Below are 14,998 nucleotides of genomic sequence, written 5' to 3' on the forward strand. Positions count from 1 at the left end.
CATGGATAGAGGATTGGCTTACTGAAAGATGACAGTTTTGGGAGAATAGAGGCAGATTCAGGATGGCAACTTGTAATTAATGAAGTGTCCAAGTGATTATTATTTGAGCAACAAATATTTACAATATGCCACAATATTTAGAACATCCAACAGGAGGTATATGAGGAAAATGAATGTGCTACAGCCAAGCTTACAGATGAAAAAAGTGGAAATGCAAATGACACAGAATATAATGTGTTAAAAATTGTGAGCTTTTGTACCTTGACAGGAAGAATACAGCAGCTGAATATCATTTAAATGGTGAAAGACTGCAGAGGGATTTGGGAGTCCTTGCGCATAAATTAAGCAAGTTAGCAAACAAGTTCAGCAGATAATAAAGGAAAGCAAACAGAATGTTGACCTTTAAGACAATGGTGTATAAAAATAACGAAGTTTTAGTGCGTTGGTGGGCAACCATGATGCCAATGGGTCCGAGTTGTCTGGCAGTCAACTAGCCACATAAAAGACATGACCCTCTCTCACTAGTATCCTCACATACGGATGAGGAAGGACACCACTTCGACTGGATAACACAAGCCAAACAGAGACACGCATGAGAATTCCTAGAAGCACAGCATTCCAACCAGAACTCTATCTATGAACACATCGAGTTAGACCCCATCTACCACCCCCTGAGAAAAGAACAGGAAGTGACTTCACCACAGGAAATGACATCACCAACCCCCAAGAAACCCAAACAACATTTAAATAGAAAGTAGGAACTTTCAGCGTCGCTGCGCCTGAGGCCCACTGAAAATGTTACCTAGTAAAGTAACAAAATGTCTGAAAATAAACCTTGCAGTTCAACGAGCAAACCTACATCCAAAACCCTTAAATACACCTTGGTGGTCTCCTAAAGCAGCAATGGGGTTACTTTCTGTACCCAAGTTGATGTCCCACAAGGTCCTAAACTCTCTTGTGAAGTACTCTATAAATTTGTTATCCTTCAAAAGAAATAGATCCATGTGCCAGCGCTGAGTGTCTATTCCACTACCCCTGATCTTAACATCCAAGTACACTACCGCATGGTCCAAAATGGCTGTATTCCCAATCCTGCAGATTAGCATCGAATCCAGATGGTCACTGGAACAAAGAACATATCAATTCTCATGTGGCACTTGTGTGTACTGGAGTAAAAAAGGTAAAATCCTTCCCATTTGGGTGGAGACATCGCTACATGTCCCAACTCCCCACACAAGTCCACTAGCTGTCTGGGTTGCAGGAAGATACCAGAGACCCCCCTTTGACATCCTGTCTATCTTGGGGTCTGTGAGATACTTGAAGTCTCCTCTTATAATTGTGTGGGGCATCCTAAAAGCCATCAATTTGGAGACTGCGTCAATTAGGAATTTAAGGGGATGTGGTGTGGGGGCAATAGACATTCAGAATGCCACACTCTTCCCCATGCATTCAGGCCTTAAGGTTGATGAACCGCCCATGTTCAACCTTAATTTGTCCTATTATCTGGAATGGAGATTCCTCTGTACTAGTATGGCCACTCCTCTGCTTCTAGAATTGAAAGAGAAGAGTACCTGAACAAATCCTCCCTGTTGTAACTTAAAACACTCCTCGTCATTCAAGTGCATTTCCTGTAATAGGGCAATGTCTACCCTTTCCTTTCTGTGGTTTGATCGGGGAATGGCTCCCTTTTATATTTCAGGTGCACCATCTAAACGAACTACTAGTCATGACTGCCCAGAGTGGCCTGTGTGCCCCCCCCACCAAGAGGAAGAAGCTTATTCATGCTGCACAGAGTGGAGAAAACACAAAATTTATGAAATCTAAAAACTACCACTACTAAAAAAAAACTGACCACTACTCAAATTAAAAACAAACAAACAAACAACAAATCGCTCTAGATTCACCCCACCTCACCCATTGGGGGCACTCGTCCCAAACCTTACAACCATCCTGGTTCCTTTCAGCTACAGCCATGCCCCAAACCCAAGCAATACAGAAACAAAGAAAACCTATTTTTTACAAGAGAGAGTAAGAGGTGTACATCCATCCCATGCATCAACCCAATTTGTCCTCAATAAAAGAAATAACCACCTCTCACCCAGAAGAAACAAAGAAATAACAAATATTACTGAAAGAGAGAGAGAGAAAAAAAAAAGAGAGAATGTTACATCAAAGCGATGCTAGGCCTGTAGGACCAACAACCACAAAAAAGAAAGGATATGCCATTGTCTAGAACATTTCTCCCCACCCCCGACCCAGACTATTTATTTTAGAGTCCAAAAAATCCTTTGCTTTCTCTGCTGAGTCAAAATTGTAAACAGGCCCTCCATGGTTGAAGTGCAGTACTGCCAGGTACATCAGAGTATTGGATATTCAAATCGCTCGATCATTTCCTGACTTAATCAAAAGATTTCCTCCTCTTAATTAAAAAAAAACAATTTTCAAACCTTTTGTACTCCAGACTCAGTCTTTTACCAGTCTTCTGGAGGCTTCCATTATCAGTTGCTTGTCTTTATAACACTGGAGTCGTACCAGGACCAGACAGGGGCGCTGATCCAACCCGGACCTGCGCATCACAATCTGATGGCCTGCTCCATATTCATCTGGCCCAACTCCCAACAGCAGAAGCTGCGGGAACCACTGCTCTAGGAAGCTGGCCAAGCTCTCACCTTCTTCACATTCCAGGATTCCGATTATCCTTTGACCTTGATTCTTGAAGTCGTCAACCTGGTCCGGCTGGGCCTGAACCTGACCTTCCAGTGTTTGGATTCACACCTCCGAATTCTCGGCCGCGGCCCTTCTTTCAACCGCCTCAATGTGTCGATCCAACGTTCAGATCTCCTGCTCATGCCTCTGTAGCATGGTAGAGATCAGTTCCAGCACTGATTTGGTTTTCTCTTGGAGTTTTACAAACTGGTTCAAAGGCGCTGCCATGGGAGTCAGGGCCGTGGCCATGGGTGTGCCTGACACTGTAGGGGACTGCCCAGTTTGCTGCGATCCTCTCGCTCCCTTTCCTTTATTCATACTCTCTTGTTCCCAGAATATTAGAATCAAAATTTAAAAGGTTATAGCTATTTTGTATTGTTTTGTTTTATCGATTTTTCTTATGGATGACTAGTGGGAGGAGGGGTCAAAGCCCACCCCATTTGGGTTTTGGTGCAGAGCCCAGCACAGCCTACTTATCAGATCGCTGCCATCTTTGATTACCCCCAAAAAGATATATTTTTAACCAGTAAGGCAATCAGGGATTATGAAGAAAATCAGATCAACTGTGATCTCACAGAATAACCGAGTAGACTGAATGGGCTGAATGGCCTACTTCTGCTGCTATGTCTTACGGGTCTCGTACAGTCCTCACTTAGTCTGCTTCAGTCCCCTGACACAATGCTACTGGGAGTTAGGAACAAAATATGCTGAACCACAAGGTTACAAATTACAGTGAAATACAATTCTGTTGCTGATGATCGAGTGTGCTTCGTGGATGCCCAATTTAAATGTTGAGATTTGTTTCAATTATATCTCATTTAAAATGCTGGTAGCGCCAAATGTATGACAAATGAACCCTCTGTGTAGGCAGAAGTTCATCACCACTTGCCCTGTGCAGTAACCATAGTACCCAAAACTTGAATGCAGATACTTTGACAGAAGCTTTCAGACTACTCTTTTTCATTTGATACGGTCAATTCATCTTTCAAAGGGAACGGTGTAAGGTGTGATGCCCAGAATTGCCCTGAGCTCTGCAGGTGCTATGCTTTCTGCAGTTGGAATCATGACTTCTATTCCCTACCTTTGTACTCTAACTCTCTAGAAATGAATTTCAATATTACATTATTAGTATTGAAAGCAAGGCTATACTAAACCTTTTTAACTTTTGATAACACGCATTACTAAGAATGTAAAAGCATCCAGAATATTGCAGACTAGTTCTGGTCAAAAAGGAACTAATAGTGTAAGTGCACCTAAGAGGAAGCTGGACAAAATACTTCCAGAAGAAAATAGATGGTCATGATGGTTGATGTGAGCAGAAAGGAAGAGAAAGATCCGGAACTAAAAGGTCACAGTTTAAGTGCATGGGGTCAGCCATTTACTAAGACGAGGAGACATTTCTTCACCCAGGGTGATGAGCCTGGGTGAATTCTCTGCCGCAGGAAGTGGTTAAGACCAAAGCATTTACAAGCAGCTAGATACAGTTCTTAGAACAAGGGATATGGTGAGAAAGCAGGGACGGGATACTGAATTAGATGATTAGCCACGACCATACTGAATGATGATGCAGGGTCAAAGGGCTGAATGGCCTACTGCTGCTCCTATTTTTCATGTTTCTATGGGAGGTGATTGGAGTGGAAAATAAACATTGGTATAGATATGGTGGATTGAACAACTTGGTTCTGACCCATATATTCTTTATGATCCTATGGAAATCTATTTGTTCAACTTTTGCATCTGATGACGACATTTTAATTATGTAAGTATTTGGAACCCTCCCAAGTCATCTGTCATCTTCACTGTTTCTAGCTTTTGACCATTTAGAAACAACCTTGCTCAATCCTTTAAAAGGATAAAACGAACAATGTTTCTGTTGAATACAGGGGACTATGGAGCTATGACGGAGGAGCTGGCCAAAGTTTAATGGTGCAATACCTTACTTAGCAGGGATGACAGTGGAGGAACAATGGCGGATATTTCTGTGTATAATGCAGAAGATGCAAGATCAGTTCATTCCAAAAAGGAAGAAAGATCCTAGAAGGAGGCATGGGTGGCCGTGGCTGATGAGGGAAATTAAGAAAAATATAAAGTTAAAAGAGAAAAAGTATAACATACCAAAGATAAGTGGGAAAATGGAGGACTGGGACGCTTTTAAAGAACAACAGAGGATTACTAAGAAGGAAATACGCAGAGGAAAAAAGGGAGGTACGAAGGTAAACTGGCCAGAAATATAAAAGGAGGATAGTAAAAGTTTTTTTAGGGATGTGAAAGGCAAAAAAATGGTTAAGACTAAAATTAGGCCACTTGACTACAGAAACAGGGGAATATATTACAGGGAACAAAGAAATGGCAGAAGAATTGAATTGGTACTTCAGATCTGTGTTCACTGGGGAAGACACAAGCAATCTCCCTGAGGTAACAGTGGCCGAAGGACCTGAACTGAAGGGAATTTATATTTGCCAGGAATTGGTGTTGGAGAGACTGTTAGGTCTGAAGGTTGATAAGTCCCTGGGGCCTGATGGTCTACATCCCAGGGTACTGAAGGAGGTGGCTCCAAAAATCGTGGATGCATTGGTGATTATTTTCCAGAGTTCAATAGATTCGGGATCAGTTCCTGCAGATTGGAGGGTGGCTAATGTTGTACCACTTTTTAAGAAAAAGTTGGTCTGACCTCAGTGATGGGAAAGATGCTGGAGTCTATTATAAAGGATGAAATTATGACACATCTGGATAGTAATAACAGGATAGGTCAGAGTTATCATGGATTTATGAAGGGGAAATCATGCTTGACTAATCTTCTGGAATTTTTTGAGGATGTAACTCTGAAAATGGACGAGGGAGATCCAGTACATGTAGTGTAGCTGGACTTTCAGAAAGCTTTTGATAAAGTCCCACATAGGAGGTTAGTGAGCAAAATTAGGGCGCATGGTATTGGGGGCAAAGTACTAACTTGGACTGAAAGTTGGTTGGCTGACAGGAAACAGTAGTGATAAACGGCTCCATTTCGGAATGGCAGACAGTGACCAGTGGGGTACCGCAGGGATCAGTGCTTTTTCGACATATATTAATGATATAGAAGATGGTATTAGTAATAACATTAGCAAATTTGCTGATGATACTAAGCTGGGTGGCAGGGTGAAATGTGAGGAGGAAGTTAGAAGATTACAGGGTGACCTGAACAGGTTAGGTGAGTGGTCAGATGCATGGCAGATGCAGTTTAATGTGGATAAATGTATGGTTATCCACTTTGGTGGCAAGAATAGAAAGGCAGATTACTACCTAAATGGAAATCAATTTAGGTAAAAGGGGCAGTTCAGAGAGATCTGGGTGTTCTTGTGCACCAGTCAATGAAGGTAAGCATGCAGGTACAGCAGGTAGTGAAGAAGGCTAACAGCATGTGGCCTTTATAACAAGAGGGATTGAGTATAGAAGCAAAGAGGTTCTTCTGCAGCTGGACTACTGTGTGCAGGTCTGGTCTCCAAATTTGAGGAAAGACATTCTGGCTATTGAGGGAGTGCAGTTCACGAGGTCAATTCCAGAAATGGCGGGACTACCTTCCGTTGAAAGACTGGAGTGACTGGGCTTTTATACCCTTAAGTTTAGAAGACTGAGAGGGGATCTGATTGAGACATATAAAGATTATTAAAGGATTGGACACTCTGGAGGCAGGAAACACGTTTCCGCTGTTGGGTGAGTGCTGAACCAGAGGACACAGCTTAGAAATACGGGGTAGACCATTTAGGACAGAGATGAGGTGAAACTTCTTCACCCAGAGAGTGGTGCCTGTGTGGAACACTCTGCCCCAGAGGGCAGTGGAGGCCCAGTCTCTGGATTCATTTAAGAAAGAGTTGTATAGAGCTCTCGAGAATAGTGGAATCAAGGCTTATGGAGATAAGGCAGGAACAGGATACTGATTAAGGATGATCAGCCATGATCATATTGAATGGTGGTGCAGGCTCGAAGGGCAAAATGGCCTACTCCTGCACCTATTGTCTATTGAACACTATATTTGCTTTTTTAAAAAAAAGAAGCTCAACAACTGTTGATGCTTGAAATCATAAGGACAGAAACTACTTGAAAAACAGTGGTGAGGCAGCACCTGTCAAGAGGAAGCAGAGTTAACGTTTCAGGTTCAGTCACCCTTCAGAACAGTTCCAATTCTGAAGAGGGGTCACTGGACCAGAAACGTTAACTCTGCTTTCTCTCCACAGATGTTGCCAGGCCGACATTATATTTGCTTACATAGAAATCCATTTAGTAGTTTCACCCAACCACTGATAAAGATTTGCAATTTGTGCATCATTGCTTATGTTTGGAGTAGAGAATGTGGTACTGGAAAAAGCACAGCAAATCAGGCAGCATCCGAGGAGCAGGAGAATCGATGTTGAAGGGCTTATGCCCAAAACGTCAATTCTCCTGCACGTCAGATGACCTCAAGGTCCCAATCGAAACGTTACATCAAAGAGGCAGTTCCAACACTGATTGCATCTTTTGATGGAACTTGCCAAAACATTGAAGTGAAAGAAAATGCTCATGCTATTTGGAGACCACACATCCTCAAAAAAAAAAGGCAGCAGCGGTCTTGCTGTTGGTGTTCAGTCCAGCCTCCGGGTGGGGGGCTGCCAGGGGCTCACATGCAGTGTGCCGCTGCCTCGTCTCCTGAACGGGGAGCGGACTTAGCAAGTGCTCACTGTGTCAATCCCATTGAACTGATGTGGGGGGAGGGGGAGAAAAAGAGATCAGCAATGCTGCAGGTCCCTTATACACAAGCGTGTGTCTGCTCAGAAACAAACCCTGAGACAGAGAGGAGAAGCAAGGCAGGCAGAGCGAGGAAAAAAGAAACTTCAGAAAACTCCGAGCCCCAGAGGGGAGGTATTGAATCAATTAACCGAATAGTCAATTATCTGAATGAAATACTGCCCGTCCATCTCATTCGGATAATCAAAGTTCCTTTGTATTTGTATGACTGGCAAATTTGGATGTGAATCTCTACTCCAACATTCAAGTCATTAACAAATAGAATGAATAATTCAGGACCAAGCAGAGATCCTTCCACAACTTCACTAGTCACATTGAGAGAATTAGTGTCATTGCCCATTACTCTTACTGCCTCCTGTTACGAAGATGTGGGTATACTGTACCTTTAACAAAATTAAAAGCTAGCAGAACTATCTGACAGCACCAAGTGTTTTGAATAAGATATAATGTGGTTCAATAGCTAAGGTAGCTGGTTGCCTAGAGACAAAAATAGATTTGAATTAGGCCAATCAGTTTAAATTATACCCCCCTCCCCAAAAGAAATACCAAACTCCAATCAAGATTGGCTTTTAAGATTTGTCAATATACTAAATCCAATGACAATCTGATGCTTTGTAGTACAAGAACGGGAAAAAATTGAACAGTTGGAAGGAGAACTGCCGAGCCAGCATGTAGAGACTGCCTGAAAAACAGCTCTCAAGGTACCTTTATTAATCAGTGACCTGTGAAACAGAAATCCCTAAGAAGAAGAAAAGATGACCGAGAAAAGATACGAAGGGAAGATTTGACATCTGGCTGGTTTTGAAAACTTGAAGTTTTGGTAAATCTTAATCGGGGGGTTTTAAACGGACTAATATTCTAGAAGAGGAAGATAAAAGATAGGTTAGAGGAAGGAGTTGTAAATAGTTGTTAGTTAATTATTCTCTGTTACACTTTATTCCTTAAAGTTGTTAATTTTCACTTTAAATAGTTCTTGGTCTCTCGAATTTTATTAGGTTACTGCACAGGATAAATCTTTTCTGTGTTGCTGGTTTAAATTAAGCAAGAGTGTTTACCCTGTGACATAACACTCAGTCAATTTCTTAACCAATAAATGAGCTGCTTTAGTAACAGATTCTTTTATAAGTGACTTTACCAAATGTTGTAACAAAGTGCAATAAAAAAAAACAGAAATTCTCTTATACACCACTATTGCCACCATTGTAAGTCATCAAACATGACCTTACCTTTTCAAATTGATACTGGTTCTATTTTGATCAGCTGAAAGTTTTCATGGCGTTCAATCACTCGATTATAGATATTAGCAATTTCCCAACAAATGTTAAGCTAACTTGCTTATAATGTTCTAGTACCCCTCTTACATCATTCTTTATGATAGAACAATATGTACAATTTGCCAATCTAAAAGGCAAATGCCTAAATCAAGAAAAGAGAACTTTGGAAGATTTTGTTCAGGCATCTACAATGTTCTCATCTGCACCCTTAAACTCTGGAATGGAAAGCATCTGGTTTTGGGATTCATGTCTATTTAGTGATTTTATTTTATTATTTGCAGAGTTCCTGACCTTGATTTAAATGTTAAATTTCCTTGGGATGTCTGGCATACTAATCTCATCTGTTAGGAAAATGCTGAAGCAAGTAATTTTTCAGCACACGATCACTTCCTTGCTTTTGTTAGTGAATCATCATCATGCTTCTGGGCCATCCTTCTCTTGCTAATCAAACTATAAAAGTGGTTTTTAAATTTCAATGTCCTTTGGAAGTTTTTCATACTCTCTATAGCAGTTATCTGTTTTGATACCTTTTAACAATCCTTTGTATCTTTTCGGGATCTACATTTTTTGAATTTTTAAAAATGTTTGCTTTTATTTTTAAAACTTTAGCTATTCATGGCACTTGTTGGCGAGTAAACATCTCCAGTATATAAATTGGTTCTGTATTTTAAAAAAAAACACACAGATTTTCAGATATGTTATTTTACTCATTACCAGATTTGCTCAGATTACAGCCTCTGTCTCATACCATTAAAGTCACTTATCCAAATCCAGAATCTAAGGAGTTGTTTTACATGTAAACCTTTCAAGTACTATGTTGAACTCTATCATATCTATTTCTCACTTAATAAGTGAAATATTCACTCAAGTTCAGATTGTTAACCGTACAGACGTGGTTTCCAGGTCAGCACGATTGCCTTAAATATTAGAAGGGTAATAAACATCGACTTCTGAATATATGTTTGTTCATTGGTAAATCTATAAAAGACATACCCCTTTCTAGTTTTGGCTTACTTCATAGAAACTTCAGTACTCTAAATATACAAAACAGTTCATTTCAAGAGGAAGGGAAAAAAATCCTTGAAATTCAGGCACAATGTTATTTAAGCTATAACTAGCAGAACTAAATGAAACATTACTTGTAATCCTGCAACTACAATAAATGTTGTTAAATGACAAAATGATACCATAATTTATAAATATTATTCCTTTTACCTGCCCTCAAAGATCAATAGATCTTTGAAATAAAAGCAAGGGAAATGAACAGCTTAAAGCAAATGAAATATTCCAGTTGTTAGTTTACAAGCAGGTTGCATCCATTAGTTTTTGAAATGACAAGTGCTCCTTCAAGTGGCAGAAACAGGTAACCTTCAATAATCTGGGAAATGAAATCTGCAAAATATTGGTGCCCAGCTTGTGACAGTTAAATAACTGTTCATCAAAAAGCACAAACATTTCTTCAATATTAAAACGATGCACTTTTTTTTGAGGAAAGCTTGGCATGCACTCAACTATCAATAAATGAAGTCATAACGATGGATGTATTTCTGATTTTGGAAAATTTCTTACTAGTCAAGCAAGGCTTCAGAAAAAGTATTTCCCAAGTCTAACACTAAAAATATAAACACTGACCAACTAAGATTGATCACATTTTGATTTGTAGCAGAAAGTTTAAGCAAAATTAACTAAATCCTAGGTAGTACCCAGTAATAACCATTAAACTTAGCTCGAACTCTTAGCAAGGATTAGTAGCTTTAACACAATAAAAAGGACCACATTTAACTTTAAACCACTCACTGGATATTTAGTGTGCCAGTCAACTGGGCAGCTGTAATCTTGTATTAGCCAAGGGTGGCTTAGAAGATGTTTAACTGTAATGCGCTTCTTTGGATCCACCTGTTGGAAGGAATGAGAATTGTTATGCAATTAATTTGTTAAATGCAAATTAAATCAAACAGCACATCTTTAAGGTCTAAACCAGTGGCAGTATTTATGCTCCAATACAATGATAACCATTAAACACTCAAATTTAAGATGATCTTTAAAGAATAGTTCCTCCTAAAATGTGCATTTATCAGTTGAAATAGCTGGTGTTTACTTGCATAAATCTCTATACCAACAGTAGTTCACTGTGTGAACTGTTGAGAAGCTTCAAAGAAGATTTTAATATAAATTCAAGCTTATCACAAGTTTCAATATTTTATTCAATACATATTATATCCTCTAATTTCTTATAAATTGACTAAATGAACAATTCTAAATGTTGACAGGGCTAACGAAAAACATTTAACTGCATTAAACATAGCATCAATAGATTATTGTTTGAAAAGTTGTAACTTATTGTCTAGTTGTTGGAAATTTAGCAAATGTTCAATTGTCATGTTTGATTTAGTGTCTGACTGAATCTTGTCGATTGTTCAAATCATTAATTAGTTTCAAGCAGTTACCCCAATGATCATCTTATTTAGTTAGCATAACTACTAGAATGATCCCCAGAATGCTCAGGGAGGCAGGTGAGGAAATTGCAGGAGCCTTGTACGAAATCTTTGTATCCCCTTCAGTCACAGGAGAGCTCTCAGAGGACTGAATAGCCAACATTATTCCTTTATTTAAAAGAGAGAGTGCAACAGGAATACTCTGGGAAAATAAATAGGCTGGTGAGCCTTATGTAAGTGGTAGGGAAATCATTGAAGATTCTTAGGGATAGCATTTACTAATTTTGAAAAAAAAATGGACTTATTAGTAATAGGCAGCATGGCAATGTGTGGGAATGATCATGTCTCTCAAACTTAATTCTGTTTTTTGAGGAAGTGTCAAAGATGACTGATGAGGATGGGCAGTAGTCATTGGATATGGACTTCAGTTTGGTCTTTGATAAGATCCCTTGTGGCAGGCTGATACAAAAGGTGAGGTCATAGTGAACTAGTAAGATGGATGTAGAACTGGCTTACTCACAGAAGACAGAGTAGCTGTGGAAGAACGTTTTCGTGACTGGAAATCTGTGACCCTACAGATGTGTTCTACAGGGATCAGTGCTGGCACCCTGTTTGCAATATATATACGATTTGGAGGAGAATGCAGATGGCCTGATTTGTAAATTTGCAGACACCAAAGATTGGGGAAGGTGTGGATAATGAGAAGGATTGCCAGAGGATACAGCAGGATATAGATAGGCTGGAGATTTAGGTGGAGAAATAGCAGGTGGAGTTTAATCCAAAGATATGCAAGGTGAATGTATTTTGGAAGATTGAATGCAGGACGGAAGTACACAGTAATTGGCACAACGCTTAGTAGCACCAACATACACCTAGAGGGATATAGGCATACAGATCCACAGTTCCCTGAAATGACAATACAAGTGGGTACGGTGGTCAAGATAGCATATAGTATGCTTGTCTTCACCTGTCACAGTGTACAGCGTACAGCGTAAAAATTGGCAAGCTTTGTTGAAGCTGTACAGAAATTTTAATTAAGCTACATTTGGAATATCGAGTACATGATGTCGAGGCTTTGGAGATTGTACTGAAGCGGTCCATCAGGATGTTGCCTGGTTTAGAGGGCATTAGATATGAGGAGATAATGAATAAACTTGACTTTGAACTTTGAAAGATGAGGGAACAACCTGATAGAAGTTTACCAAATTATGAAAACATTGATTGACTATCCATTCTAAGTCTTTTACCCAGGAGGGAAATGTCAATTACAAGGGGGCAAACATTTAAAGTAAAAGGGGAGAAGTTTAAAAGAGATGTGCGATGCAAGTTTTTTTTAAAAATATAAAAACAGAGGCTGGTAAGCGTCTGGAATGCACTGCCAGACGAGATGGTTGAGGCAGATACAATATTAACATTTAAGAGGCAGATTGTTCCTCGCTTAGTCATATATCTGTCAGAGGGATACGGACTACATAGAGACAATAGGTTTTTAGTTTAAAAAGGCAGCATGTGTCTTAGTCAAAAGGGCCTGTTCCTGTGCTGTACCATTCTGTTCTAATTTGAGTGGACACAGCTGCAACATTAATATCAGAACGACTAGGGCTTGAGAACAACTCAACAATTCTTGTGTTCAGAAGATTCTGGCATTACTCAAGAATCGAATCCAAGTGTTCTTTATTCATTCTCAGGGATGTGGACATTGCTGATAGAGATGGGCAATAAGTGCTTGCCCATCCCTATGTGCCCCTGAGAAGCTGCATTGTTAAACCACAAGTTCATTTCAAATAGGTGCACCAACAATGCCAGTCAGAACATATTCACTTCAGAACAATCCACCAGGCAAATTAACTGGGGTGAACCCTGAATTACTAGTTGGTCTTTCATTTTTGGTGGGTTATTCAATCTCAAGACTACCATAGCTGAACCAATAGATGAACCGTTTCCACATGTCTGATCATTCATTCTCTCAGCAGGATTGGGCAGAATCCAACTCTGATGTCAACATTGCTGAAAATCAAGTGAATTGTCATAACTGTATAAAAAAAATGGATTATTGGAGTGTTTCAATCATGACAGTATACTCTTGAACTTACAGACGATTCTAATTGGTCATCTGAATCCTACATGTTTTTCCAAGAGTGATATTTTCCCCAAACTTTATTAATGGCTGAGTAAATATTCTAGACAAATATGAATGTCAGATTTTTGATGAAAGGTCTGAAACTCGGTTTGTCTCTTTATAGATGTTGCAAGACCTGTCGAGTCCAATTACATATTCGATGCAGAAAATCAAGAGTGAGGAAAGGATAGGAGATTGGTACCATCTTGCCAAACGTTTTGCTCTTCATAAAATAGGATTTAAAAAATATCATCTTTAAGCTAATCCCCCAGAAAAACAGTAAAGTCCCAGGCAGCTTGCCAGTTTCAAACAATGCATTTGAAACATTCCAAGTTTTAACACCAATTCAGCATATCTTTTGTCAAATGCTGACTGAATCATAAGTAGATCTTCCTCACGGCAAGTCACACTACTTTCCACCTTTCTGCTATATGACACTGATTGAACCCTAGAGTCAAGAGAGTGTGATGCTGGAAAAGCACAGCAGGTCAGGCAGCATTTGAGGAGCAGGAAATTTGACATTTTGGGCAAATGTCCTTTATCTGGAAGGGCTGATTGAACCCTATGACACTCAACATAATGTCGCACAATAAACACTGTGCCCAACATAAGAAATCATTGATGGTTGAGGATTCTGAAATTGAGTAGGTCAAATAAATTTTCTTAGAACTTGATATACCAGAAGTGCTTGATTGAAGGTGCAGGATATGGACCTGTATGCAAGTTTAAGCCATTAAAATGTACATTGCTTATCAATCTTTCAGATACTGCTTATATAATATGAACTTCCCTTCAGAGGAGGATCTTTAAGAACTGGAAATCGTGATTACATGATCATTCTCAGAAGTACAGATGATTAGCACAACATTGGACAAGCTTTACTGCCTTGGTAGTTTATTTTTTAAGGCTGAGGTGAAAATCACCTGACATGTGCCAATGGAGAAAAGATAACAGATCAAATAAATTACATAGAACACAATATAACCAAAACATTTCCAAAGTTATTCAATACAAACATCAAAACATGCTAAAGAAAATCCTTATGGATCATTTCATCATTCACAAAAAAAAGTTATTTCACTATTGTTGAAGATTCAAAAATCAGGAAATGGAGATCCAAGATGGCGGCGACTCAGCAAGTCTGAGTCTACAGAGCCCTTCCCAAAACCTGGGAAAAGTGGGTTTCCTGCCCCCACCACACTTGCCAAACCACCCAAAAAAATTCTTTAATCTTAATTAGCTGCTGAATATTATATTTAAACAGTCTAATACTGAGTGGATAAAGAGTAAATCAAAGGGACCCCGCAGCTCTCAGAAAACAAAGACCCCTCCCCCACCCTCCTCTCCTCCGGCTGCAGCTGATGTAAAAACAGGCCTTATAGAGATGATTGCTAGATTGGAATCGACACTCGTCAATTTCATCGCAGAATCCGGACAGAGATGGAATGCATTCGAAGAAAAGCTGCAGAAACAGAATCACTCTATCGGAGAATTGCAGGGCCGAGTGGAGGGGGCAGAACTAAAGGCCACGACCTCCGAGGCTGCAGCTCAAACAGCTGCAGAACAGGTGCGAGCTCTGGAGCAGAGAGTCCGGGCCTTTGAAATTTACATCGATGATATTGACAACAGAAATCGGAGAAAAAATATTCGGTTGCTGGGCCTTCAAGAGCAAGAAGGGAAAGGACAGTTAGCAGCATTTCTGGAGC

At 39.8% G+C, this 14,998-nt stretch overlaps 1 protein-coding gene across 4 annotated transcripts in view; it reads right to left on the reverse strand.

Moving 5' to 3' along the window:
* Positions 1 to 14,998, reverse strand: part of melk (maternal embryonic leucine zipper kinase) — a 94,294-nt gene that overhangs the window by 39,285 nt on the left and 40,011 nt on the right. For all 4 annotated transcript variants that reach the window (XM_060846594.1, XM_060846602.1, XM_060846610.1 and 1 more), the window contains exon 10: positions 10,536 to 10,634. In XM_060846594.1, coding sequence (XP_060702577.1) covers positions 10,536 to 10,634 — 99 coding nt within the window. The remainder of the gene's footprint in view (positions 1 to 10,535; positions 10,635 to 14,998) is intronic.

The sequence above is a fragment of the Hemiscyllium ocellatum genome, chromosome 2 (genome assembly GCF_020745735.1).
Source record: "Hemiscyllium ocellatum isolate sHemOce1 chromosome 2, sHemOce1.pat.X.cur, whole genome shotgun sequence".
Taxonomy (NCBI): Eukaryota; Metazoa; Chordata; class Chondrichthyes; order Orectolobiformes; family Hemiscylliidae; genus Hemiscyllium; species Hemiscyllium ocellatum.